Source organism: Myotis brandtii, unplaced genomic scaffold, assembly GCF_000412655.1.
Source record: "Myotis brandtii unplaced genomic scaffold, ASM41265v1 scaffold355, whole genome shotgun sequence".
Taxonomy (NCBI): domain Eukaryota; kingdom Metazoa; phylum Chordata; class Mammalia; order Chiroptera; family Vespertilionidae; genus Myotis; species Myotis brandtii.
This window is the reverse complement of record NW_005363642.1, coordinates 2283464-2310445: the sequence shown is the minus strand read 5'-3', so window position 1 is coordinate 2310445 and position 26982 is coordinate 2283464. Positions and strand designations below refer to the sequence as shown.

The window sequence follows — 26982 nt, the reverse complement described above, 5'->3', positions numbered from 1 at the left end:
TCAGGAGACAACCGAGGCAGTTCTTTGTGCTGGTGACAGTGAATAGTTTTTTCTACATGAGAGGGGAAAGCACTTCAGGGAGAAAACAAACGTTAAGGGCATCCTGCAGACAAGAGGGCACAGTTTGGGAAGTTGTTGGAGACAAAGGCCACAGCTGTGGGAGAAGCTTGGTTCTGATGTTAAATAAGTGGTTTCTTTGAGTTCTGGCCTTCTCCCTGGGCAGCTCCACACGTGCACGTATCTCAGGTTTGTATTGGTTCAAATTATCCAGGAGCTTCCCAAGGGACAAGCCCACAAGGAGGGCTGCGTGTGTCTGTCTGTGTGTCGCAATAACTTTATGTCTATTGTCTGGCTGATCAATATGCTAAAAAGAGAAATGGTGATGGAGAGACCTGGCTTGTGTGCAGAAACTCTGCCTTGGGGTAGAAGTGAATTTCAGATGAAAAGGTGTCTGACACTGACAAAAACAGGAGACCCAACCCTACACACACAGACAAAGGTTCCTCTCTCATGCTTATTTTTCTGGCATGAGAGATGACGTGAGAAGACCTCTGCTGTTTCAAGGAAACATAAGTGAACAGGAGGGTCCCATTCTAACCTGTTGGGACTCAGTTTCTCCATCATAGGATGGGTGTGATCAACTCAACCTCATAGGATATGGTGAGGATTAGAGACAATGGCCCAGGCTCTCATTGACACACGAGGCATAATTCATTGTGTCCTTGTGATCTTCTATTTGTAGGAAAGTAGGTTCTTTGCTTGGGAATTCCCCACTGCAGGTTTTATTTCACAGAAAATGATGGTGTGTACACACTGAAGATACTTTTGCTTCGGTGTGTGTTCTCTGCACTGTATGCAAGCATATATGTAAGGTGGCATGTGTGTGCATATGCACATCAGACCAGTTTAAAAAAATGTGTTGTGGCCCTTGACCAGAAAAGGAAGAACACTTTTTAGCAACCCAGAAGCCCTTCTAGGTGCAGCATCGGGGGCTAAGCCCATTCTGAGTTCCCCTAATAAATGAGAGAGAGATTTATTAGGTAAACTCGGAATGAGAAAAGTACATTAAGGATGAGATCTTTTTATTCACATGTACCAGGCTGTGCTTATTTTAAAAGACAAATCTCATCTGGGGAGAAGGAGGGAGGGCAGTTGCTGTTGTAGGGCTCCCTGCAACCGTTGGGGGCACGAATGAGGATGGCTGGAGTTTCAAGGGGGCACACAAGTCCCTTCAGTGCTCCTATGGGATGAGGGGTCCACTCTGGCTTAGGGAAGGGAGGCTGATATTCAAATTCCAGCTCTTCCAGCCAGTCAATGCACAACACAACAACAGCTGCTCCTGTGGGCTCAGTCTCTTCTCCCCCCTCCCCCCCCGCCCCACCAACACTCCCATTCTTCAAAATGCTTGGAACAGGAGTGAGGGATTTAGTTCATTTCTTATAATAATGATCCTATCAACTTGGCTTCCTTAATGGTATCTCAGACAGAGGAAATGCTCTTCCAAACACAAGCAGGATTTATAAGTAAATGCAACAGAATGCATTTGCCCATAATAATCCCAGAATCTTTGGATATGGAAAGCCTTTAGTAATTGGCAGAGAGAATTAGCTTAAAGTTGGCATACCTAGCTATATGCACGCACACTGTTATTTTTAAGCAATCTGTGTGTTTAGATGCAATCAAGCTAATTAAGAAATATGTATTTGCACCAAACTCAAGTTTACAATGCCATTGAATGGAGAAAATAAATCCTCCTCACTAAGCTAATGTGTACCTTCTGAATCTCCGAGGTTTTTAAAATCACTAAATGCTAAGGATACAAAAATTCCTTTTTAAACAATGATTTAGTTTCCTCAATAAAGCTTAGCATATAAAATTAGATGTTTTTAAGAAATATTTTTCACCATGTTTCAAATCCAAATTCATTAAACACATGTGAAAAAAAATTCCGAGGAGAGTAAATGGGAGAAATAGGGAGATAAATAGATTGAATGGGATGGATGGATAGATGGGTGGATGAATGGATGAACAGACAGATGAATGAACAGACGGATGAATGAATAGATGGATGAATGGATAGATGGATGGATGGATGGATGGATGGATGGATGGATGGATGAACGAATGGGTGGAGAAAGAGATGGACAGACAGATGATTGATACAAAATCTATAATAATAAAAGCATAGTATGCTAATTAGACCAGACAGCCGAACGACCTTCCGTACATCCTTCTGGATGACCTTCCGGATGAAGCCAGGGCTGCGAGGGCTGAGGCAAGCCACTGAGGTTGTGAGGGCCGAGCCCCTTGCATGAATTTCGTGTATCGGGCCTCTACTAGACAGATAATGTTCTACTATGTTAGAGGATGAATAAACAATATGTATGTATATGCTTTTATTATGATGTAAGTAAATTACTAGATTGTGTTGAATATGTAAACACATTATGTGAGTTGAATGCACATATATATTGTATAGTATGATTTGTATCAAATCTCTTGTGTTGCTTGCATTTGGTATTTGTTGCTTGTGTAAGAGTGTGGGCTCTGGATGGTACACTATTTAGATTCAAACCATGGCTCCACCACAACTGTGTGTCCTTGGATAATTCCCCTAACCTCATAACTCTGAGTTCCCCCATCTGTAATCTGGAGCTAATTACCGAACCTACCTCATAGAGTTGGTTTGTAGGTTACATGAGATAGAGAGTATAAAGTTCTTATAAGGTGCCTGGAACATATATGTGCTCCACAAATATAAGCATTTTCCATGCTGGTTATCATTACTGGTGAATTATGTCACATGTGCTTTTTATGGCAACACCCACATGCCATGTTATACAGAATAAAAGGAGATTTTTTTGTATTGCATGGGAACTCCCATAGCCTGTATACTCTGTGCTGTAGTTTATGTTCGATTGAATGTGTATTTTGTCTTGTTTGATGTGTGTGCATTTTCTCATGGGTCTTCACGTCTGGTTTCATTGCAGACACTATTGCACTGTACATGCTTTCCGTGTTTTGTTGGGGTGTGTACACAGGCGTGGCTGTGTGTGCAGATTACGTTTTGTCCTGCACGTTCTGTTGGAATGCATGCACACACTGTCACATCCTGCCTAGGAATGTTAGTAGTGTGGCATAGCATGCCTGGGTGCTATGATGGAGGCCACAGACTGCTTTGTTTGGCCCACATGATGTTTTGTGTGTGTGTTTTAATGGAATTAGTTACTAATATTTAACATAGAAAGGTTTCACACAAAATCAGACCACTACTTTCTCTTTTACAAATAAGACCTGATAATATTAGCTCTGCATTCCCGTCCCCCACTGAGGAGGACTGCCCCCTTCAGGCATGGTGAGCATTATGCACAGCTTGTCACAGGTCCTGGGATCCTCCATTGTTCCCTCACCCAGACACCCAATTTCAGAAGCTATTTTTCACATCATTGGTGCTGCCTTTCTCATGCCTAGCCTGCTTCACCCATTCACCCTTCTTTTCTGACTTCTATAGTCATCTGGGTTTGCAAACCGCGGCTTATAAACGCCCAAGGTTCAGACCCTTTCCTGCAAAAAGTCAAGACCCCCTGAGTCTCTGGACACCCGATGCTTCCCTGGACCCGCTACTGCAAAAGGAAGTGGCCACCAGGGGTACTGACCCTGCTGATGGAGAAGAGCAGCCCCGGCCGGTCAGAGCAAATGCCCGTGAAACAGAAGCGCAGCTTCCAGTAGAAGAGGTGCTCCCAGATGAAGGTGATGAGGCTGAGGGCCATGGCGGCCGCCAGCATGTAGAACACGCCTGCCATGTTGTCGATGTCCAGCTGACTGCTCATCACCTCGTTCTTCTCGTGGTGGCAGATCCCTGTGAGCCACAGCGTCTCCAGCTCCTCCATCTCACCTGCACGGAAGATACGACCCACAGGCAGTGAGAAGCGGGGCATGCACTCCGGGGCAAGCATCTTTGGGTTTGGGATACACATCCATGACCTGTGGCTGTGTAACCTGAAGGCAAATTACTGGGCTTTCCTGGTCAGCATCACTCACTTGTTGAGTGAAGGTAATGATAATAATACCTACTTACTGTCTGTTGTAGGAAGATGAAATGAGATAATGTATAGTTTGGCATAGTCCCATTTTTGCCTTTTGGTATGTTTTTTTTGTTTGTTTATGTCATTATCATTATGTTCTGCCCATCCTATTTTTCTCTATCTCAACCTCAAACACACCCAATCCTGGAGCAGGACATGGGCTAAACTGGTAGCCAGCTACAGTGGAAAGACCTGCAGTCCAGTTATGACTTCATCACTCACTAGCTGTGACTTCGGAGCTACAGTTATCCTGCCTGTGAAATGGGTATGATAACACTGCCTATTTCCCACATTTGTGGTGAGGATCAAACTCACATATGTAAAATTACAAAATGTAGTGCCTGAATCACAGGAACTCAGAAATTGCAGCCTTCTCGGTACTGTTGTGAAGAAAATGCCCAGCGCAGTGCCTGGCACACCATCGTCTTCAAATATATTAGTTTCTTCTCCCCTCTTCCTTTAAAAGAACATCCAGGATTGTTCCAAATGGCCACCCACAAACAATGCACTTAGGCCTCAAAGCATTGATTGCAAGGAAGCACCCCAACCGGCTCTGAATGGCCCCTTGCAAATTAAACACCTCCCGCTCCAGTAAGCACTTAAAGAAGCAAGTGGGGTTTTCAAAGGAAATAAGGTAATGGGCATGCTTAGCATTATTTTGTCTCTCTCTTATGTGCATTTTATCCAGTTGCCATTTAGGAGGAAATTTTCTGATCTGAATGCCTAGCAATCATACTAACTGTCTAGCAATTCACTCAACTATGGCACTTAGACCAGGATTCAGCCTTTACACACTACCCTTCAAGGGCAGTGAAAATCAAGGAGTCTGCACATAATGCTAAATGGAAGCTAGAAGTGTGTGCGTGCACGCGCGAGCACGTGTGTGTGTGTGTGTGTGTGTGTGTGTGATCTGTAAGATACAAGAGACATGCAGATCAAAACAAAGGAAATAGTCCACCTGATTACTGGATCCTTCTCGAAGACCTTAATAAAATGACTGTTTTCATAGTGCTCTACTGTTCCCTTTTTATGTTTCGGGGAATCAGTGTGTATTGCTGGTGGTTTGTTCTAGCTCTTGACTGATCTGATGGGACACAGAAAGCTAAGTCGGCAGTTATTGTTTCTTGACCTTTTGAAGATGTTATGAGTTTTCCTCTGATCTAGACTGCAGCTGTTATTAGAAGTCGGCCCGTAATTACTTGCTATGTAATTTCTATTTTCTCTCTACTCGCTTTTGAGAATTTCATTTTGTCTGTGGTGTGGAATCTGGGTGTGGGTTTGTTTTATTTGCTCTGCTTTTCAACCTGGTGACTCATAACTTTGATTCTGGAAAAATCTCACCCATTGCTGCTTGGCGTATTAACTCTCGCCATCCTATCTTTTTTAAAAAAATTAATAGACTTTCATTTTTAGAGTAGAAAGTACAGAGTTTCCACATACTCCTAGCCCCCATTTCTCTCACTTTCCCCTATTAACTTCTGACATTGATAGTGGCAAATTTTTCTTTACAATTTATGAACCAGTCTTGATACATTACTATTAACTAAAGTCCACAGTTTACATTGCGGTTCACTCTTTGCTTTGTAGGTCTGTGGGTATTGCTGAGTACTTAATGCTAAGCACCCACCATTGCAGTATCATAGCGTATTTTCACTGCCCTAGAAGTCCCATGCTCCAACTATTCATCGCTCCCTCCCTCCATCCCAACCCCTGGCAATCACTGGTCTTTTAACGGCCTCTCTAGTTTTGTCTTTTCCAGAACATCATATGGATGGAACCATGTAGTATGTAGCTTTTTCAGACAAGCTTTTTTCACTGAACAGAATGTACTTAGGTTCTTTTGTATCAAGTCATGTGTTCAATGACTTGATAGCTTGCTTCTTTTTATTGCCAAATAATATTCCATCGCATACATGTATAGTCTTTGTCCATTCACCTGCTGATGGACATCTTGGCTGCTCCCTGGTTTAACCAGTTATGAATACAGCTGCTATAAACATTCATGTGCAGGTTTTGTCTGTGGATGCAAGTTTTCAATGCATTTGGGTAAATACCTAGGAGCATATCGCTAGATTGCACGGTGAGACGACTAGTATGTCTAGCTTTGTAGGAAACCGCCAAACTGCCTTCTGAAGTGGCCGTGGCATCATGCATTCCCACCAGCAGTGAATGGGGGCTGCTCCGCATCCTCACCCGCGTTGATTAATGTTCTCCGCGTTTTGGATTTTAGCCATTCTAATAAGGTGTGCAGTGAGTGGTAACACAATTCTTTAATGACACATGATAATCCTGGCTTTTTTCGCTCCTGACAATTTTGTTTAAACTATTCTGGACCCTCTCACCCTATCCTCTAGGTTATTAACTTTGTTTTAATATTTCCCATTCCTTTATCTCTCTGTCCTGCCGTTAGATGATTTGCACTTTCCAGTTCATTTATTCCTTCATTAGTAATACTTAGCTTTCTGTTTTAATTTTCATCTATTTTAATTGTGACATTCATCTGCCTTTTTTTAAAGTTCTGCCAGTTTTTTTAAATTTTGTTTTATTGCTTAAAGTATTACAAAGAGTAGTACATTTTCTCATTTTCCCCCATTGACCTTCCCCCGGCCTCCCCTACCCCGCAGTGTCTTGTGTCCATTGGTTATGCTTATATGCATGCATACAAGTCCTTCGGTTGATCTCTTACCACCCCTGCCCCCCAGCACAATTCACCATAGCTAAGATTTGGAAACAGCCTAAGTGCCCATCGACAGATGAATGGATTAGAAAACTGTGGTACATCTGCCAGTTCTTTTGATCGTAATGTCCTACTCCTCTGTTATTTTTAAAACTTTTATATTTAATAATTCAACCCTACAGTCTTTGGGTTGTTCTCTGCCCTGCCTCCTCCCCGCTCCCTTGGTTCTTGGGGTTCCCATCTTATTGGTTGTGTGTGCTGCATCTCATGGTGGCTTACTTCCCTGTGACATTAGTAACTTTTGATTATGAGCTAATCTTCAGCAGACTGCTTCTCCCCCTACACCCAGAGGGCTCCCAAGCACACTGGGCTATAGAAGTGCCCCCGCTGTGGGCTTCTGGGTTTGCTTCCATCACGGTCCCAGGGTCTTACAATGCACCAGCTTTCGTATGAAATTTGTTTACTGTAACTACCACACCATTTCAGTAGCATACATTTAGACCTCCATACTCATTTCGGTGTTAATTTCTCAGAGCTTCAAACAGATGGCAAGCCTTCTTGTACTTTCTTCGCTTTGATGGACAGTTTTTTCTAATCTCCTTTTCACAGATGCGTTGACTCGCTGGAGGTCTCAGCCTCATGCAGTGGTATCATTTTCTACTCCCTTGCACGATCCAGGGCCCCAAGTGGATGTTAAAGGCCGTCCCCCCTTAGATGCCGCACCTCAGCTGAAAAGTGCCATGGGAACACCTGAGTCCCCTCTGTTTCTGGTGCCTAAAGATTTCCCTTTCTTTTTCACTTTGTGCACTGTGGGAGTGTGGGAGGGTGTGAATGTGCATATGTGCAATTGCATGTAATCCTGAGTTCTGTGTTTGCAGCATGAAAGGGCACATGGGCCTTGGGTTTTCCATTGTCCCACAACCATATACGCATGCATAACTTTTGTAATCAGGATTTAAACCGCGTATGTATTCAGGAAGGAGAAAATAGGAAATGTGCCTCTTTAGAAGTTCTTCACAAGGAAGGGTGCCGGTTACTCAGTGGTGCAGGCAAAGTGATGGGAAGGGCTATCCTGATTTCCAGTCCTCTCCTCCCAGCAGCCCCCGGTGCTTCCACAGAGCTGCAAACGTCATGGGAGACACTGTCATGTTATCTCATTATCCACTCAACGCCACCACCACCTTGTCCAAGAGTTACAGTATGGGTTCATCTTCTCAAAAAACTCTGAGGCCATCCCCTCAAAAATACTGTGTGCCGCCGACTTCCCACACTTTGGAGTCTGTGGGGACACAAAAATGGGTCTTTTCCCCATGTTCTGTCACATTCCCAGCACATCTTCCTATTGGTGTTGTCTCAGAGACAGCCAGGCTTCTGTGCCTGTAACAGGGTCAGCCTGGGTATAAGACACATCTTGATTCCTTTCAGAATGTGAATATCAAGACTTTCCCTTGCCCTCTGCCCAAACACTGCCTCTCTCTTTGAATAAGTCCACCGGGTAAACCAGACCCACATCCAGAGAGGAGAACAAAACGCAGTTCTCAATGCCAATTGCAGTCTGTTCCAATCACTTTCCAGTTATTCATTTCCTGCCTCACAGCCTTCTGCTACGCGTGTACTGAACTGCAGTTCAAATACTTTCTTATTTCGTTTTTAATTTACTCAAGTATATTGTAATCTCCTTGAGGGAGACGAGGGACCGCGTTTTATGATTTTGGTGTTTCTCGTGGCCTGCAGCACATAGCAAGCGCTGACCCCGTATTTTCCATTTGTTTCTTTCCTTACATCCCCAGGCTTAAATGGGGCAGCGCTGCAAAACCTGCAGGTCTGTGGGGTGAGCGTTTCTGCCATATAAATAGAGAAAATGCAGAGCAAGAGGGAACGTGCAGTGGGCCCCAGCGTCAGAAGCTGGGCATTTGCATGTCGTCGGCTGGCAAAGCGGCAAGTGCCATTTTCCCGAGGAGCAGCGCTGTGATGTTCATTCGGCTGTCAGTTGCTCCGTTACAAAGAGGCCGTGATCCCTGTCGACGTGATCTTGTAAACTGGAGCTGGTAAATGGGACAATTAAATGTCTTTCCTGCAGCAGACTCATTCTCGCTGCAAAGACAAAAGCTAAGAGCTCTCCTGGGAGAAGAGGGAGCCGGAGCAGCGTCAAGTTTATTGTCTTGCTCTCTGCACCTGGGAGCCCAGAGCTCTCTCTCTCTCTCTCTCTCTCTCTCTATTTATACCTCTAATGACAGACAGGAAGCTCACGCGCACTTGAAGTTGCCTTTGTATCCATGGAAGTTACACCTGTTCAGAGGGTCTTCCTATATCTATCTTCAGGGAAGAAGGCATTGCCAGCACGGTCTCTCTGCCAGCCTCGGAGTTCTGTGCCATCCTAGGAAGGCCGTGTGTCAAACCAGGTGTCACAGACCTCTCTCTCTCTTTTCCCTAAAGCTGCCAGTTAAAAGGCAGCGTGGTGGAGCTTCCAGAAGCAGGAGCCAGAGAGATGTAAAATCTAGAAGGGAACAGGCGAGGATATCGGAGACAGCTCTGTGCACACGTATGTCTGAGACTTGCTGCCATTAGCACTTTGGGTGATGCTGCAAGAGGCTGCATGAAACATACAGAATTGGTCAGACCGAATCCTGTGCAGAAAGGACACAGACAGCGGGCCCACCCACCAGCATGGACTCTCACATCATCCATCCACTCACTCACAAGGCAGAAGTCACAGCTTTCAGATTTGCAAAAATTAATGAATAAAAATTTAAGTAGACACCATCCAGCACATCATAGGAAAGAAGGTTTCAGGTAGAAAACACTGGAATGAGCTACAAATGGTAGTGCCCTTTCCTGAGGGTTTGGGGAGCATGTTGAATCATCCTGTAAGGGCTACATAGTCACAGGGGGTAGTATGAAAACCAGACCGCCTGCATTCAACTCCCACCTTCAACAGGTGCTACCCACTCGATCTTGATCCAGATACTCCTCTTATATATCCATCCCCACACCCATGCATTTATCAACTTTTCAATTCTTTTATTTAACAAAGTTACATAAATTATCTTCTCTTCCAGGCACTCTATAGAATTTTCTGAAATTAAGCCACAAGCCCTCATATCAACTTAATGTGGCTGGTGCCATTATCACACCCATTTTACAGATGGGGCCAGAGAGGTGAAGGAACCTGCTCAGTCTCTCTGAGCACAAGATCTAACACCTACCAAACATAGGACAACATCTACCGTGTGGGAGTTTAGTTGGAATTCAATGAGGGTGTACACGTGCAGTGCCTGGAACACACTTGTTATGCAATCAGTATTGCTGGAGATCACATTATTTCCTGTGTGAAGCCAGGGAGGCTGGGGCATTAGGTAGATCACATTCTCCTTCCCATGCCCTCCCGTGGAGCCTATGAGTCCAAGGATGCATGTCCAGAGAGAAGGCTTAGGCCTCCAAGAAGAATCTATGTTCAATGGTAAGAGAAATCAGTTCCTTATTTAGCCCTCAGACTCATTCTCCCCACCTCCCCAGGGACTGCAGTTGCTTTTCAGATTAGATTTCAGCCTGTTCTTAAGACTGTCCGAGCACTAAGGGCATTGCTTCCGGAAAGGATTTACAGCATGCAATGTGACCAGCCTTCAGACTGTTGAGCCTTTCTCCCCCAGGTCAGTGGTGAAAAGTCAGTTGTGAACCTATACCCTTTAGGCTTCACGCAGGGCCTGAGAATTTGCTGCAGTACATCTTCTAAAATCAGCCCACACATGTACCCACACATCTACATATTTTCTTCCCTTGGTCTCTGGCCAAAGCACCTGACCCTAGGCAGTGATCGTATGGAAAGAAATAGTATGTGGTTTTTAGAAGCTGGGTTTAATATTTTGTTTCATTTCTGGTCAAGGCAACTAATGCTTTTTGGTGTATGGGCCGACACTCCAACTGAATGACATCATTTAGTTTTGACTTACTCCTTCCCACATTCATTCACTCACTCATTTTCATCCATCCATCCATCCATCCATTCATTAAATTTCTTAAGCACTTAGCATGGAGTCAGCATCTCTGTATTTGTACACAGAGATGGATAACACAGTCTTCGGCCCCTACAAGCTCAGAGTCCTGAGAGATAGACCTGCAGACCAGTGCTTATGGCAAGATAAGATGACTGAATTTGCATAGGGCCATAGGCAGGAAAACAACGTGGAGTGTTTTGAGATCAGAGATTTGGGGGAAGGAAGAAGTGATCAAAGAAGGAGCCTGAAGGGCAGGAGCTCATTGCAAAGGACTCAGCTTTCATGCTAAGAAGTCTGGGGTATCCTGGGAATAGTGGGGCCATTGGATGAGACCAGCTGTGTGCTGGGTGGACCCAAGATTCTTCAACTGTTGTCCACGGAAGCCTAGTGTCTCCTCACATATAATAGAAGGCAGGCTGTCACAGGTAGGTGAGGGATGAAAGATTTGAACAATGGCGCTATAGTGTGGAGGAAGGTCACCAGGAAATGTTACCACAGTAACACAACCACTAGTAGAGTCGGGTTGTGGCCTCCAAGGCAGGCAGAATGTCCAGATTAAACTCTCCTGCTTCCAAGATATGTAACAACTGTCAGTATCACCAGCACCATAACAATTTATTGTGGATATACCAGCTGCGTGGTATCATGCTAAAAACTTGGCAATGGCTATATGTAGGGTTCATAGCTCAGAGGTCTCCATCTCCAGGAAGTTTTCCCTGAATACACAGGGATGTTGGTAAGAGACCACAGTTTCTCCTGAGGCATCAGGATATCTTGTCAATAGAAAATCTGTCACACTCAAGTATAATTGTAAGTTGCTTCTATGTCCTCCCCATTGGGAGGTGAGTTTATTCAGGGTGAAGATCTTTCCTTGTTCTTCCTGAATCTCCAGTCCCTGGCACAGATCTGGCACATAGTCAGTGGGTCCATAAAAGTGTGTTGACTGAAGTCTTGGCTGAGAGATGCAATCAGTTGGAGTGTCGTCCCATACACCGAAAAGGCTGTGGGTTTGATTCCTGGTCAGGACACATACCTAGATTGCAGGCTTAGTCCCTAATCTGGGTGCGTAAGGGAGGCAACTGATTTATGTTTCTCTCTCACGCCAATACTTCTCTCTCTCTCTCTCTCTCTCTCTCTCTCTCTCTCTCAAAAACAATAAAAAACACAAATAATCTTGTTGAGGATTTTAAAAAAAGTGTGATGCCCTAGCTGGTTTGGCTCAGTGGATAGAGCGTCAGACTGTGGACTGAAGGGTCCCAGGTTCGATTCCCAGTCAGGACAAATACCCTGTTTTCAAGCTCAATCCCCAGTAGGGGGCGTGCAGGAGGCAGATGATCAATGATTCTCTCTAATCATTTATGTTTCTATCTCTCCCTCTCCCTTCCACTCTGAAATTAATAATAAAAAAATAGAAAAAAAGTGTTGACTGTAGATGAGGCTTTCCTTTTGTTTAGCTAGTGATTCACTGATCTGAGAATCAGCAAGAGACCAAGAGAGGAAAGAATCTGTGAAGTCACAGGCAAAGGGGTCAGGAAGAGTCTCTGGAACCTGGAAATCAAGGCTGACCCAGGGGGCAAGCACTTTCTAAGCAAAGGTCCCAGCAACAGAGTCCCATGGTTCCCCACGGGGAACTGACTTCTATCCACAGCCAAAGACGTCAGAGTGACGTTGCTGCTGATCCCATTAGGGTTTGCTGTGAACACCAAGAGGGGAACTGACCCCATTTCAATCCTGTTTCATGTCTTGTCCAGGGATTGGGCACTTGGAGTTTCTCAGAAGCCCGAATGGAATTGGAAATGGCAAAGGAACAACTTTCTTTGTAGAAAATCTGGGGCACCATCAGCGGCAGCCTCCCGTTCTCCCGGAGAACAGATTCAGCCACTGTGAGCTCTGAACTGCGGTTGGGAGGGAGGACAGCTTGGGGTCTGCAGGTTTGAGGCCAACTCTGTTTCTTGCCTAGTTGCCCTGGAAGGAAGCCACTGGTCAGGTCTGGGATTTAATATGTGGCCTTGAAACAGCGTAAGGTCAGCCAGACCATCTTATCACTGACCTTGGGACTTTAGTCTCATTAATTCTAAACTCTTGAGTTTCAGTCAGATGATCTTGGATCTGGAAATAATAGCATCTGGAGCCTAGAATCTCTGTATCCATAATCTCCGAGGGTCACTGAACAACTTGCTAAAGAGAAAAAAAAATACCTTTGGTGTGGGCTGGGGAGCCGGGGAGAGGAAGAATACAAGATTCTGGACACAAATAGACTAACATTGGAAGATAAATCTCCCTTATTTAAATGTCAGAATATTCCATTTCTGTATAATGCTGAGAAGTCACAAAACCAGAATAAAAATAGGCTTAAATATATCCAGTTATATGCAGAGACAGGCTGTCTTTGGCATAAATGTTCCACCTTCCAGTTGAGGTCTCTGCTCTGTGGATGGAGCTCGAGCACCGTGGAATTCATTGCGGGTTGTCGCCATCTGGCTGGGATTTCAGAAGGCCACGTGATCAACTGTGCAAGCTGGAGTTGGGGAATTTTGTGCACACAGGTCCTCAACCTGTGTCTCTTAAAGAAGAAAAAGGAAAAATTGGAGCAAGAATTGGGCAACTCCATCAGACATCAAGCGATGTACGTGGTCACAATTTTTCATTCGAGGGTAGAATTGGTGAAAAATAATTATCTGGAGTTATGACTGTAGAGCATTTTCAAGAAGTCCAGGACATTCTGTGTTTAACAAGCACTTCTGGAGTCTGCTTAGCTAATTTGTCTCTTACACATAGAGATGGTCAAGTTGGTATGACTTAAAAGGCATATGCATTTGTGAGCACAAATGAATTCATAGTAACTTTTTGACATTGCACATTTTCTCAATCAATAGTCCTCTAATTCCTATGACTCACTGTGTAAGAGCATGAGGGCTTTTTAATATCACAAAGGGATCCTTGTGTTTTAAAAGGCTATAGATGTAAGAAGAAAAAAAAAGGATAGCAAAAATTCCACATCCCATTGCCAAAAAATATCTTTCTCTCAGCAAGTAAAATGACGTCACTGCCTTTTAGCTCCCTTTCTATTGAAGTGCTCTGAATAAGCTTCCTGAGACTGCAAGGTCCTTAAGCAGAGGCGCTCATCCCCGTTTTATCTGCATTCCCCTTGCCTAGGACAGTGCGTGCGAGTTTAATGGGCACTCAAGACTTGGCTGTGGCATGAAGGAGAAAGAAGAGAAAGCAGAAAGAAAAGCAAAGGGAAGAAAGAGGAAGAAGGGGAGAGAGAGAGAAAAGAAGAAGAGTGAAGAACAGAAGGGGAAAAATGGGGGGAGGCAGTTCTTATCTGGCTCCCGTCCCCCTTATCATAGGTCAGAAGTATCGGAGGGCAGAGAGACCAGAGCCAGGGATGAGTGGGAGAGCATATGGGTATAGGGGAGTCGTTACATACAGATTCCAACTCAGGTAAGTATGTAGGGCAGACACTATTGACTTTTTGCCCCATTCTACTAATGATGCAGCTGAAGTCAAGTGAGAGGAATCAAGGTCATGAATTAAGGAAGCTGGGGAAGAAATCTGCATCTGTAAACTATTGGCTATTTGGGGCCACTGTTCATTATGATTGTACAATGATATCCACCCACACGGCCACCGAGGAACACACCCAGAGCTCAGTTATGCAAGCCTGCTTTACCTCTCTCCTAGAAGATAGAAACAGGGCGCGCAGAAATAGAGGAGCCACATGCATTACCGATGGGAATGTAAATTTGTTGTACTTCTGAAAACTATCCACTGGGAGTATCTACGGAAGCAGAGTATAGGTGCACTTATGACCCAGCAATTTCATTTCTAAGTGTATTCCCAAACAACTAAGTGCCTACGTGCACAAAAATGTGCAAGGATTTTCAAAGCAGACAAAAACGAAGACTAACACAGTGTCCATCTAAGCAGATGTATAACTAAATTGTAATATGTTTGCACAATGGAATACTATGCAGCAATGAAAAATAATGAGCTGTAGTTAACTCATTCATATGGACTAATGCCACAAAAGATACAAATGAATATATGTTATATAATTCTACCATTTATTTGAAATTCAAGTAGCAAAAGCTGTCCATGATCACAGAGAACAGAGTGGTGTTGACCTTTTGGGGGGGATGTTGGCTGGGAGGGGCCATGAGAGAGCTCTCTGGGGTGCTGGCCATGTTCCAGATCTTGATCTGGGTGGTAATTACACAGTGGTATAAAAATGAATTGCACATTCAGCTTTGTGCCAGAGAGTGAATGTACATTACAGTTGATAGAAGGCAAAAATAGAATAAGAGTGGCATACTAGAGGTGAAGGTATTCTTGCATTTTGGGAGTCAAGAGAGGGCATAATAAGGAGAGTGAACAGAAGCAATATTTCTCTCCAGAAAAAGAAATACCTTTTCTAGAAATATGAACTGTTTACACAGAAAATAAAAAGAGTCTTAAAGGATAAAAAGATATGTACTATGTTAACTTCATCCAGATTGTTGGAATTATTTTAAAATAATTTTTAAAGAATACATTTTTTACTTTTGTAATTTAAGGCAGAGGTCAGCAATCTTTTTCTGTAAAGGGCTAATTGGTAAACTTTTGCAGCTTTCTGGACCAGATGGTGACTGTCACAACTGCTCAACTCTGCTCCTGCCGCACAAAGGAAGCCACAGGCACGCGGAGTGCACGGATGATGCGCCTGTGTTCCAACAAAGCATCATTCACAAAGCTGGCAGTGGGCCACAGTTAGCAGATCATTATTTAAGCAATCAGTACAGGAAAAAAAATTATTTTTAGGAAAAACATATATATGAATAAGAATAAACCCCAGTTTAAGATCTTCACTATTGTTATCACCTATGATACATATTGAGTATTCTCATACCATTCAAGTTGGTGAGGTTGGTCATTAGAATCCCCAATTGAAAGAGGAGGAAACTGGCCATTAAAAAGGGTAACTTTCCCAAGGTCATGGAGCAAGTAAAAATCACTTCTTGCAACCCAAAGCCTTTGTTCTTAGCGACACCCCTGATGCTACATTTATGACTTTTTGTGTGTGAAATAATAAAAGTTTTAACCAATTACTAAGAAATAGAAAATGCTCATTAAAATGTATATGTAAAATAGTAAAATGGTCAAAAACTAGATGAAAAGACAACTCAGATCTCCCCCCTCCTGTCTTTCACTAGGATTCAAAGGAATTCAAATGAAGGCAACCCTGAGATAGCACATCATACCTTCTATAATAGCAAAAAGAACCACAATGCTCAGAGCTGCTACATTGTTCTGAACTTGGTACAGTGACTCATTATTAATAGTAAATTTATTTGGCAACAACCTTTTGGGGCATTAATATGACTATAAATCAAGATTCCTAGGGATAGTTATAGCCATTTACCTTTCAAACTCCACATTTAAGAATTTGTTACACAGAGAATTAATAAAAAAAAGGTATAAAGATGTTCCTTCCATCATCTATAATAATAAAAGCATAATATGCTAATTAGACCGGATGTCCTTCCAGGACGAAGCCTCTGCTGCAGCTGCAGAATCGAGGCAGCAGCCTCAGCTGCGAGGGAGGGATCCAGGCAGCCGTGGCTGCGAAGGCTTACTCTTGCATAAATTTCATGCATCGGGCCTCTAGTTATCTATATGAGCAAAAAATGTTTAACATTAAGAAAATAAAGTAAGGAAATATTATTTAATAATGAATATGATATTTTATGCAAAAATTAATTATGAGACCAGGTTATGTAACGTGAAAAAATGTTTAAAATATACTGGCAAGTGGAATAGTGGAATATAAAAGTGTACATAACCAATAATTATTTAAAGAAATGTGTCTGCAAGTAGCAAGGACCAGAAGGTAATTATATATTGAAAACAATTATGTTGAGGTAGTGGATTGGGATGCTTTTCTGTGTATATTATATTGCTTTGCCAAATCAAAGTGTTTTTAAAAATGTAGACTGAGAGGGAGTTGGGGCCACTGTTTATTCATCCTGTCACTCCTACGTGAGGTTCTATGACATCAATGTTTGACTTACCAGCAAGTCCTTCATTATGTTGTATTTCAACTTTAATGGTTCTCTTGACATTTGGTGTTCCTGATTTGAGCCATTCACTGATTGTCAGGAATAAGTTTGGCACTGCAGTCTTATTCCAATCCTGGTGTCAGATTGATAGTAAACACTGCAACTGCAGATCTCAAGGGACCTATTGGAAAATTCCCTGAGAACTTACACAGATAAATACCCTTGGCGCTTCAACTCAGAGGAGCAGTCAATGACTCTCTGGCAAATGTATAGATTTTACCTGTTTCTTAAGAAAGTACTGTTTCATTATTATTCCAACGATATCTCTAGTTAAAATTAAGAGGGAGATAAACAAGTCTAATTTTTATGGTACCATCTAGTCATAGCCCAATGGCAAAGCAGGTAGGCCCTTTACTTCTACTTTATGCTTAAGATGGACACTTTCTTCTGTTGAAAAACTTCATTTCCAAATAAGTAGTTTGCTCTGAACTAGTTTTTAAGTTATAGGAGGTGTCCATTGCTGGGGCATCAAAAGTGTCATTAATGACCCACTTTGGGTTTATATCATCAAAGCTGCTATTTTGTGTGTAAATGAGGTTCGGGTGCATGGAAAAAAATTAGACTCAGGCAACCCATCACCAGGAATGATCTCAAGCCACACCTCCCTGGTGGTTTCAAATGGGTCCACATTCACATATGTACGGGATCAGAAGAGCCATTGGGTCCAAATCTGGTTTCATATTGAATTTAATCAATAAAAGCAGTGGGTCATTGTCTGCCCAAATGTGGGTCTTTCCGTCTTGCCTGCTTTATTTTTAACAGTTATTACATGAAAATGAAACCTTTGGAAGCAATAAACACTTTCATGTCTATGTTGTTTCTTTCTGAATGAGGAAGCTTGACATTCAAGCCTATTTGACGACTTCCGCCATTCACACCCCACACCGTATCTCCTATGCTCCTTATTGTGGTCACTGTGCACACGGACCCTCCAAGTTCCACACCATTTGGTCTCAGGTTTTCACAATCACCAAGGGCTCTGGATATGGAAACTCAGTTAGGAGCCCTGAGAGAAGGAGGACGAATGAAACACAGGGCCAACACCCAATTTCATGGACTTCAAATGGGTGAACTGTTGGCCAGGGGCGTATGTACACAGTACTTGCCCATCAGAGAATAAGATGCTCCTAAATGCTAAACATTGTTAATCTAAAGAATGGTTCTTAAACCTTTTTTTAAATATATATTTTTATTGATTTCAGAGAGGAAGAGAGAGGGAGAGAGCAATAGAAACATCAATGATGAGAGAGAATCATTGATTGGCTGTCTCCTGCACACCTGCTACTGGGGATTGTGCCCAAAACCTGAGCATGTGCCCTTGACCAGAATTGAACCCGGGACCTTTCAGTCCACAGGTTGACACTCTATCCACTGAGCCAAATCAGCCAGGGCCTTAAATCTTATTGTGTATTAAAATACCCCCAAGTAGATGTAAAAATGCCCCGGGGGGGGGGGGAAAAATGTCCGTATCTGTGTTTTCCACAGGCTCCCCAACTGAGTCTGATGGACACAGAAGTGACACAAGCATCTTTATAGGTAAGGTACTGTTAAGGGCAACCGAACAGGAGTCTTTAGTTATTTTTATATCCCACCACCTTGAGCTTTGAAGCTGCTCAATTATTCTCTGTTGAACGCAGATCTACAGGGAGAAGGGATGGTTGAGCAAATGGCTTTGTCAATGGCACCTAGTCTTTGCTAACTTGATTAGACATGATTTACAGATTAGCTTAGCTCAGCCCAAAATGTGATTTCTGCCTTTGAAGTCTCAATTTGATTAAAACATGTTTAGCAAGAACCCATAACTTTCTGAAATGCCAGGGATTATGCAGCTCCGAGGAGCTCTGTGGGAAGCAAGCAATTTGGGCGACCAAGTCGGGTCTTTGTGAACCTGGAGAGGCTGCCTGTGCTGGGGCCGAACATCTGACTCCTCTTAATTACATTCTGTCCTTGTTTCATTCCTTCTCATCTCTTGCTTCTGGGCCCGGAGTTTTCCCCTAACTGCCAGGGTTGAATGATTTCAAAAATTAGGTTGAGCCTGTTCCCACGGTGCCGGGGCCCGGGGCATGGACAAGTCTCCTTCTCCGTGGAAAAATGGAACGAAGTGTAGGTCACTCTCTCTCCCACCCTCAACCTTTGTCACCAAGTCATTTTTCCCAGCATCCTCTGCAGGGGACAGATGCTGTTCCTTCAGGGAAGGAGAAGGACACTGAATCTGGATTCTGACTGGTGTGTGTTTCAATCACAGCTTTGCCCCTTTCCGGATGAGAAAGCCTGCCTTAGGGATGTCGGTGAGGGTGACAGCAGATAAAGAAGCAATATTACATAATGATTAAAGCAAGGCCCTGGAGCCCCCTTGCCTAGGTTCCAATAGCAGAGCTGCCATGTACTACTAGCTCGACACCTTCCTTAACCTACCCGTGACTCAGTTTCCTCACCTGTACACAGGGACTAATAATCATAACTAATGCATTTAATCATTTCGAAGACTGAATGAAATTTACACATATAAGGATGGAGATGATTTTATGACCCTGTTTATCCCTCCGTAAGCGTACCTATTATTATAAATGTCTGTAAGGATAACAATGATAATGGTGGCTGTTGAAAGATTTCCACTTAGAGAATGGAAAACTGTTTCTTCCCCTCCAAGGGAGTTCTCAGAGTCTCAGAACTGCCTTTCCCCAAACCCCCATCCTTATTTTGGCATTTATCTCTTTAAATGGTTGCAATCGGGTGTTGCTGAGTCATCTGAGGACACAAGGACCTATGTCACAAAAAACTGCTAGCCGGGGACACCAGCGGGAGATCAATTAGACATCTCCGAGTCAGGAGTGAGGCAGCCAGTGGTCTGTGCCTTACTGCACCTCGGAGCCGAGATGGGCCAGTAGACACTCTCAGATGTCTTCAGTTTCATCTGCAACATGGCTCAGTGCTCAGCTGAACAAATCCAGCGTGCCCTGTCGATGCCCAGGCTAAACACTGCCTGACTGGCCACCTACCACACCTCTCTCTCTGATCTCTCTTCCCCACCCCTTCCTTTCTTTTGTCTTCATCTCTCCTCTTCTTTTTCCCCTATTACTCTCCCTTTCCCTCTTTCTTTGCTTTTGACTATTCTTTTCCTCTTCATCATTTTCCCCTCCTCTCATTTCCTTTCTTCCCTTTTATTTCTTCCCCTCATATATCTGTGTCGCTCTTGCCCTCCTTACCCTCCTTGCTCTCCATTCTTCCCTTTGGCACCTTAATCTTTTCCCTTCCCTTAGGAGAACTGGACAACCTACAATTTTAAGTCTTTTCTGCCCTCTTGTCTTTCTCCAGGCAGTCTAAGACCAGGAGTTATCACACTTTTTCTAGCAAGGGACAGATAGTAAATATTTTGGGCTTTGCAGCTCATAGAGTTTTTGTTGCAACAACTCAACTCTGCCATTGAAAGTAGCCACAAACAACACCTGAATGAATGGATGTGGCTGTTTCAATAAAACGTTATTTTCAAGAATGGGCAGTGGCTGGATTTGGGCCGTGGCCATAGTTTGGGCCATAGTTTGGGCCATAGTATGCCACTCCCTATGGAGAATACTCTTTCTCTTGTCTACCAACTTGACCTCAAACCACAAACTCAGTAATAATTTATGATCCACTCCCAGTGCTAAAACCCGGGAAATATGTCATCTTGCTGGTTATAGCCATCCCAGAGGATTTGTATTAAAAAGTATACGAAGTAAAAGAGGAATATTTGACTACTACTGCACACAAATTAGACAATGGAGGAATCTGCCTCTGTCTTACAATAAATACAGGCCCAGAGGATTGGGAAGACTGTCTGATTGGACAGTGACTTCCTCCCGTCTCTCTCCCTAGAGACAGATAGCTAATGTTCTTCCTAAAGAAAACAGCATCCTCTTCATCAGAAAAAATATTTAATTGAAGAAATAATCCTTGCAAAAACATATCTGTAATGTCATCAAATATATTCATTCATTCATTCAACAAATTTTATTTGAGCACCTACTGTGTGTCAGGCCCAGTAATGAGCTCTGAGGGGAGAAAGAGGCAACAAAAATAGACATGACAGGGTGTGCCCTCGAGGACTTACAATGCAGTGTACTGCAGCCAGCCAGGGTCATGGACAGATCAGCAATGAGTAGGCACCTAATGTGTGTCAAGCACTGGGTTAGTTTCTTTATGTCTGTTCGCACACTTAATCTTTAAACGACTCTCATTTAAAGATGAGAAAACGGGAACTCAGAAATTAATGTGCCCAAAGTCACACAGCTAGGAACTTATAGACCCTTCTAGCTTACCCCTTCACTTGCTTTGCTAAATGCCACAAGAATGCTACAAGTATGGAGCTAAAGGACATCTAGGCCAGAGCTGTGGGCTCTAAGGAAGTCTTTCTGGAGGCCCTGAAGGATGGGCCAAATGTCAAATCAAGAAGCACAGTTAGGAGAAGAGGGAAGAAGGAATTCCACTGAGAAAGGAATTCCATTTCTTAAAGGTGGTGGAATTTCAGACATGGTAGAGAGTTAATGGGAACATATTTAGGAGTGAGTGGGCCTTCGGCAATTTCCGTACCCACACCACCAGGCCATTCCTAAGCCAGCCCTAAGAAGACGGGCCGTAGAGGCTGCTCACAAATGTGTCCATCCGGAGAGCAGAGGCACCGGCGCTCATGGCCACCCACGCTGCGGGGCATCCAACTCTCCCAACCCCAAGCTCAGACGGCAGTTCAAAGATATTAAGCTGGGAAGCTGGACAACAGCAGGGCTGAGGCTATTCGCGACCCATCCAGTGGCTCAGAGCAATTTATGAGAATGCTAATTAGATACACAAAGAGCTCCTGTAATCACACAAACGCTCTGTACCCTGGCTGGCAGCATGGGTCCCAGCCATCAAAAGCCAATCCTGCCCGCTTCAGTGGAAGAGCAGCTGACAAAGACAGGAAGTAGGCATGTTGACTGACTGACTCCCCGGAAGCAGGAAGTGGGCTTCTCCACGGGCTCCGCTCCACCACTCCCCACTCCCAGATCTGAGCATCTCTATCCTGGAGGGGTGCTTCCCAAAGCTCTGGATTTGTGTGCAGCCTGGCTCCTTACTAATACAAGAGCAGAGTGTGTGGTCCCTTCTAATTTGTTATCTATCTGGATGAGTCTTTAAAATGACCGCTTACACACTTGCAGTACAAAAGGGATAAGGGGAATGGATAGGTACTCAGTGTACCTATCCAACTGAAATCATAGATGTGGTGTATTTCAACTATCTCATATAGATCTATCTTATGTGCCCCAATAAGCTATAACTGGGGTCACTAGCTAGGTTTAAAACTGGGAGAGTCCCCACAAAATGCGTTGTTGGTCACCTATTTAACACAATATTAATACAAGAGGTGCATATGTCATATCTTTCACATGTTTCACATTTGATATCAGTCACATATACCTAAATATGATCTAAGTACAATGGGATATACCATATAAATAATTTATACAAATATATGGTGATCACTGGCAATCAGGAAAATGCAAATCAAAACTACAATGAGATTTCACACCTATGAGAGTGGCCATTATCAACAAGACAAGCAATAACAAGTGATGGAGAGGTTGTGTGAGAAAGGGAACCCTCATCCACTGAGGGTGGGAATATGGACTGGTATAACCACCATGGAGAGCAGTCTGGCAATTCCTCCAAAAATTGAGAATAGAGCTACCATATGACCCAGCAATTCCTCCCCTTGGTATATACCCGAAAACCTCAAAATCATGTATTTGTCAGTGCTAAAGCACACTATGCACCCCTATGTTCACTGCAGCATTATTCATGGTGGACAAGATGTGGAAACAATCAAACTGTCCTGCAATAGAGGACTGGATAAAGATGTGGTACATATACACAATGGAATACTACTCAGCCATAAGAAAGGATGAACTAGTACCATTTGCAACAACATGGATGGACCTATGCTAAGTGAAATAAGTCAATCAGAAAAAGCTAAGAACCATATGCTTTTACTCATATGTGAGATTTAAAACTGAAACTCGTGAACACAAACATCAGTGTGGTAGTTGCCAGAGGGAAGGGATTGGGGGGGAGAATGGGGTCCTAATATATGGTGACAGGAGAAAATTTGACTTTGGGTGGTGGGCACATGGTGCAATGTACAGATCTTGTAACATAGAAACCCACACCTGAAACCCATATGTTCATGTTGATCAATGTCACCCCAATCAATTTAATAAAAAAAAACATAAAAAATATAGGGTGAATACATATATTTAATTTTATTTGTTCAATACATTCAGACTAGTAACGTCTCAGACACAGACTAGTCATGCATTTTTGAGTTTAAAAATAAAAGTGAAATAAGTCAATCAGAAAAAGCTAAGAACCATATGCTTTTACTCATATGTGAGATTTAAAACTGAAACTCGTGAACACAAACATCAGTGTGGTAGTTGCCAGAGGGAAGGGATTGGGGGGGAGAATGGGGTCCTAATATATGGTGACAGGAGAAAATTTGACTTTGGGTGGTGGGCACATGGTGCAATGTACAGATCTTGTAACATAGAAACCCACACCTGAAACCCATATGTTCATGTTGATCAATGTCACCCCAATCAATTTAATAAAAAAAAACATAAAAAATATAGGGTGAATACATATATTTAATTTTATTTGTTCAATACATTCAGACTAGTAACGTCTCAGACACAGACTAGTCATGCATTTTTGAGTTTAAAAATAAACCTATGGCCCTAACTGGTTTGGCTCAGTGGATAGAGCATCGGCCTGTGGACTGAAAGGTCCCAGGTTCGATTCCCATCAAGGGCATATACCTTGGTTGCAGGCACATCCCCAGTAGGAGGTCTGCAGGAGGCAGCTGATCGATGTTTCTCTCCCATTGATGTTTCTAACTCTCTATCCCTCTCCCTTCCTCTCTGTAAAAAATCAATAAAATATATTTAAAAAAATAAACCTATGCTATGAAAATTGAGCAAAGTACAAAATGGAAGATTAAGTATTTGTCAGTGCTAAAGCACACCCTTGAAACTAAGGTGATCTGGCTACTCATGACCAAGATTTCTCCCAGCAGCATGGTTTAATGGAAAGATGATCAGAACTAGAGTCACATGAACTTGGTGCAATTTTTATGACAATCTAGACAGAGGGTTGTCCATAGACCAGCAGCATCAGCATCACCAGGCTCCCCCTCCCCAGACCCACTGAAATCATAATTCCCAGGTGGTTTCCATTCACGCTCAAGTTTGAGAAGCTCTGCTGTAGCTCACTTAACCTAACTGAGCCTCATTTTCCTGGTCTGTAAAACAGAGATAATAAGATCAACTCTAGAAAGTTGTATGAAGAGTTACTAAAACCATTTGTGATGTACTTAGCACAGAGCTGGACCATTGAGTGCGAGCTCAAAAACAATCATTTTCTTCCCTTTTCTCAGCATTACTTGCTTCTGAGCAATATTATTATACAGTCTGTTCTTTATATCTTTTTGCTGGCTCTATACATCAAAAGGGCTTTAACCCCTCTTAACTTCCTTTCTGTCTCTTCAAATCCCAGAACCACATAAAAAATTTACAAAATCCATGAGATTGGTGGGACCTATGAGATCACCTGTTCAACACCCCCGTCCCCCCAAAGCAGAAATGCCATTTTTAGGTCCCAGATTTACTCATTATCTATGTTCTCACTCAAGTGTTACCTTTTAGGTGCCAGAGAGATACCAGGCACTCAACAGATATTTGCTCAATGCTGAATGAGTTAATGAATGAGGTTCTAGTATGAGCTCTGGCCAATTCTATTTTTTATCTAAATCTCACTACTCTTATTTTTTGTGTGACCTTTTCAGTCCTTTCATTCTTCCATTAAAAAAACTAGTTTATCTCATATCTCACCTTGACTACTTTCTAACCTACCCAAGACACCTAAGAATATATATATATTACTTAATATACATGAATTATTGTAAATATGTTCATATTTTGAGGTTAGATATTTTAAGTTTATATATTACCCACCAACTAGACTATACGTTCCTGGGAGAAAAGAAAAAAAGACTGTGACATTCCCTTCTTGAAACATTTCTTCCTAGAAAGGTATACTTCCTTTTGTTTTTAGATCCTCATTCACCGGAAGATATGTCCATTAATTTTAGAGAGCAGAAGGGAAAGAGAAAGAGAGAAATACCAGCGAAACATCGATTGTGCTGATGTTTCTCTCATACATGCCCCAAAGAGGGACTGAACCCAAAACCTAGGTATGTGCCCTGACCAGGAATTGAACCCATGACCCTTCGGTGCACAGGACAACACTCCAACCAACTAAGCCACACCTGCCAGGTAGAAGGTATATTTCTCAGTAAATGATAGTCATGATCAAAGCTGCAAAGAACCTATGATTGTTATTGCTAAACTACTGAGAGCAAAGATCCCCCCGGGGCATTCCACTATTTCAGAAAGGACACAATGATCATATAAGAAAAAGGAAGGTAAGATCTTGTTGGATCCTGTGTATCTCTTACAGCAGACCAGTGGCCTTTTTCCTAGGGAAATGCTTGGTGGGCTTCATGTAAGAAGTCCCCCCAATAACCTAACACTCCTTCAAAGGTTATATTTATACAGCTCATTAAGAAAATTTTTTAAAACATTTTTGAAATTCATTACACTCGTAATTGTCCGCCAAAGCTACTCTATAACAAGAGATAAACACTCCCTTCTAGAGGATGAATAATAATTAGGTACTGCTCAGCGCTGCTCTTTACAGGTCTAACTTTAGAGCATAATTAATCCTGTTGAAGCTGCATACGATAAGTGAAATATTTATGCAGCTGTGTTAATTTATGTATTTACTCCTAGAGAGACATTCAGAATTGGACACGTGGCTTTCCGGGAAGATTATGTTAAGACGCCCCCTGGAGCAACGTCATTTCTCTCCAATGTCTTTGCCTCCAGATGGTCTCTGAAGATGAAGCTGAGGAGACACATTTCCCAACCCCGACAGTCTGACCAAGAAAGCAATGAGCCAGAACATATTTATAAGAATCTAGACACTGCTAGTACAGGGAACATGCCTCTGGCCTATCTGAATGTCTTTACTTTTTATTTTCCAAAAAGAAGACATTTTCTGTTGTTTCCATGATACCAACTGGACCATATTCTCACCAATACAACACTAAATAAGGTGTGTTGAATATTGGAATTGCGGATGGACAGTGATGATGAGAAGGAGGAAGAGGAGGAGGAGGATGGCGATGGTGGTAATAATGGTGTTAATGGTGGTTATGATGACGGTGATGATAATGGTGTTGGTGATGCTGATTATGGTGGTGACGTTGATGGTGACAATGATGACAGTGGTGGTGTTGGTGATGATGACAGTGATAATAATAGTGTTGGTGAGGATGATGGTAACAGTTACCATTTATTGAACCATTTCTATATTCAGGTGCTGTGCTAGCTAAGCTCTTTACATGCATTGTCTCATTTCATCCTCACACCAACCTTATCAGGTAAATACTTTTATACTCATTCACAGATAAGGCTAAGAAAATCACCTCTTTTGCAGAAGTATTTATAAATGGGACAAAAGATTTAGTTCAGTTATGCATTAAATAACTCCTTCCTAAAGGTGTCTACAAATCTTAAGTGTCTAATTAGCCAATTTTGAAAGACATCTTAGAGAATTAAATGTATCAGGAGTCTTACATAATTGACCCCTTTCTGGATTAAGGCCCCTTGAGGAGAGGCTTTTCGCCTTACTAGGTAGGGGGCTCATAAGTCCTCTGAGCTTCAGTTTTTCCTCTGTGAAATGGGTAAAGGCAATATTTCACTTCATAAGGTTGTTATCAATATTAAATTAAAGAACACATGTAATGTATCCAGTATGATAATTGACATATCTTATTCCCTAAATATGTTGCTGTTTCATAGCAGATTCTGATGAGTGACAGCAATGGTGGGTAGGAGCAGAGTTAGAACTCATTATTTGACAGCTACCCTCCATATTTAAAAGTTTCCTGTCAAATGAAACACATCCCAACACTAATCATTCATCCATGTGCGTATTTATTCATGAAATCCTTCATTGGCCAGTTATCTGTCATGTTCAGAGTTTTGTGTGCT

At 42.7% G+C, this 26982-nt stretch overlaps 1 protein-coding gene across 1 annotated transcript in view; it reads right to left on the bottom strand.

Moving 5' to 3' along the window:
* GRIN2A (glutamate receptor, ionotropic, N-methyl D-aspartate 2A) overlaps positions 1 to 26982 on the bottom strand; it is a 379799-nt gene that overhangs the window by 4269 nt on the left and 348548 nt on the right. Inside the window, exon 12 of the mRNA XM_005871756.2 lies at positions 3657 to 3895. Coding sequence (XP_005871818.1) covers positions 3657 to 3895 — 239 coding nt within the window. The remainder of the gene's footprint in view (positions 1 to 3656; positions 3896 to 26982) is intronic.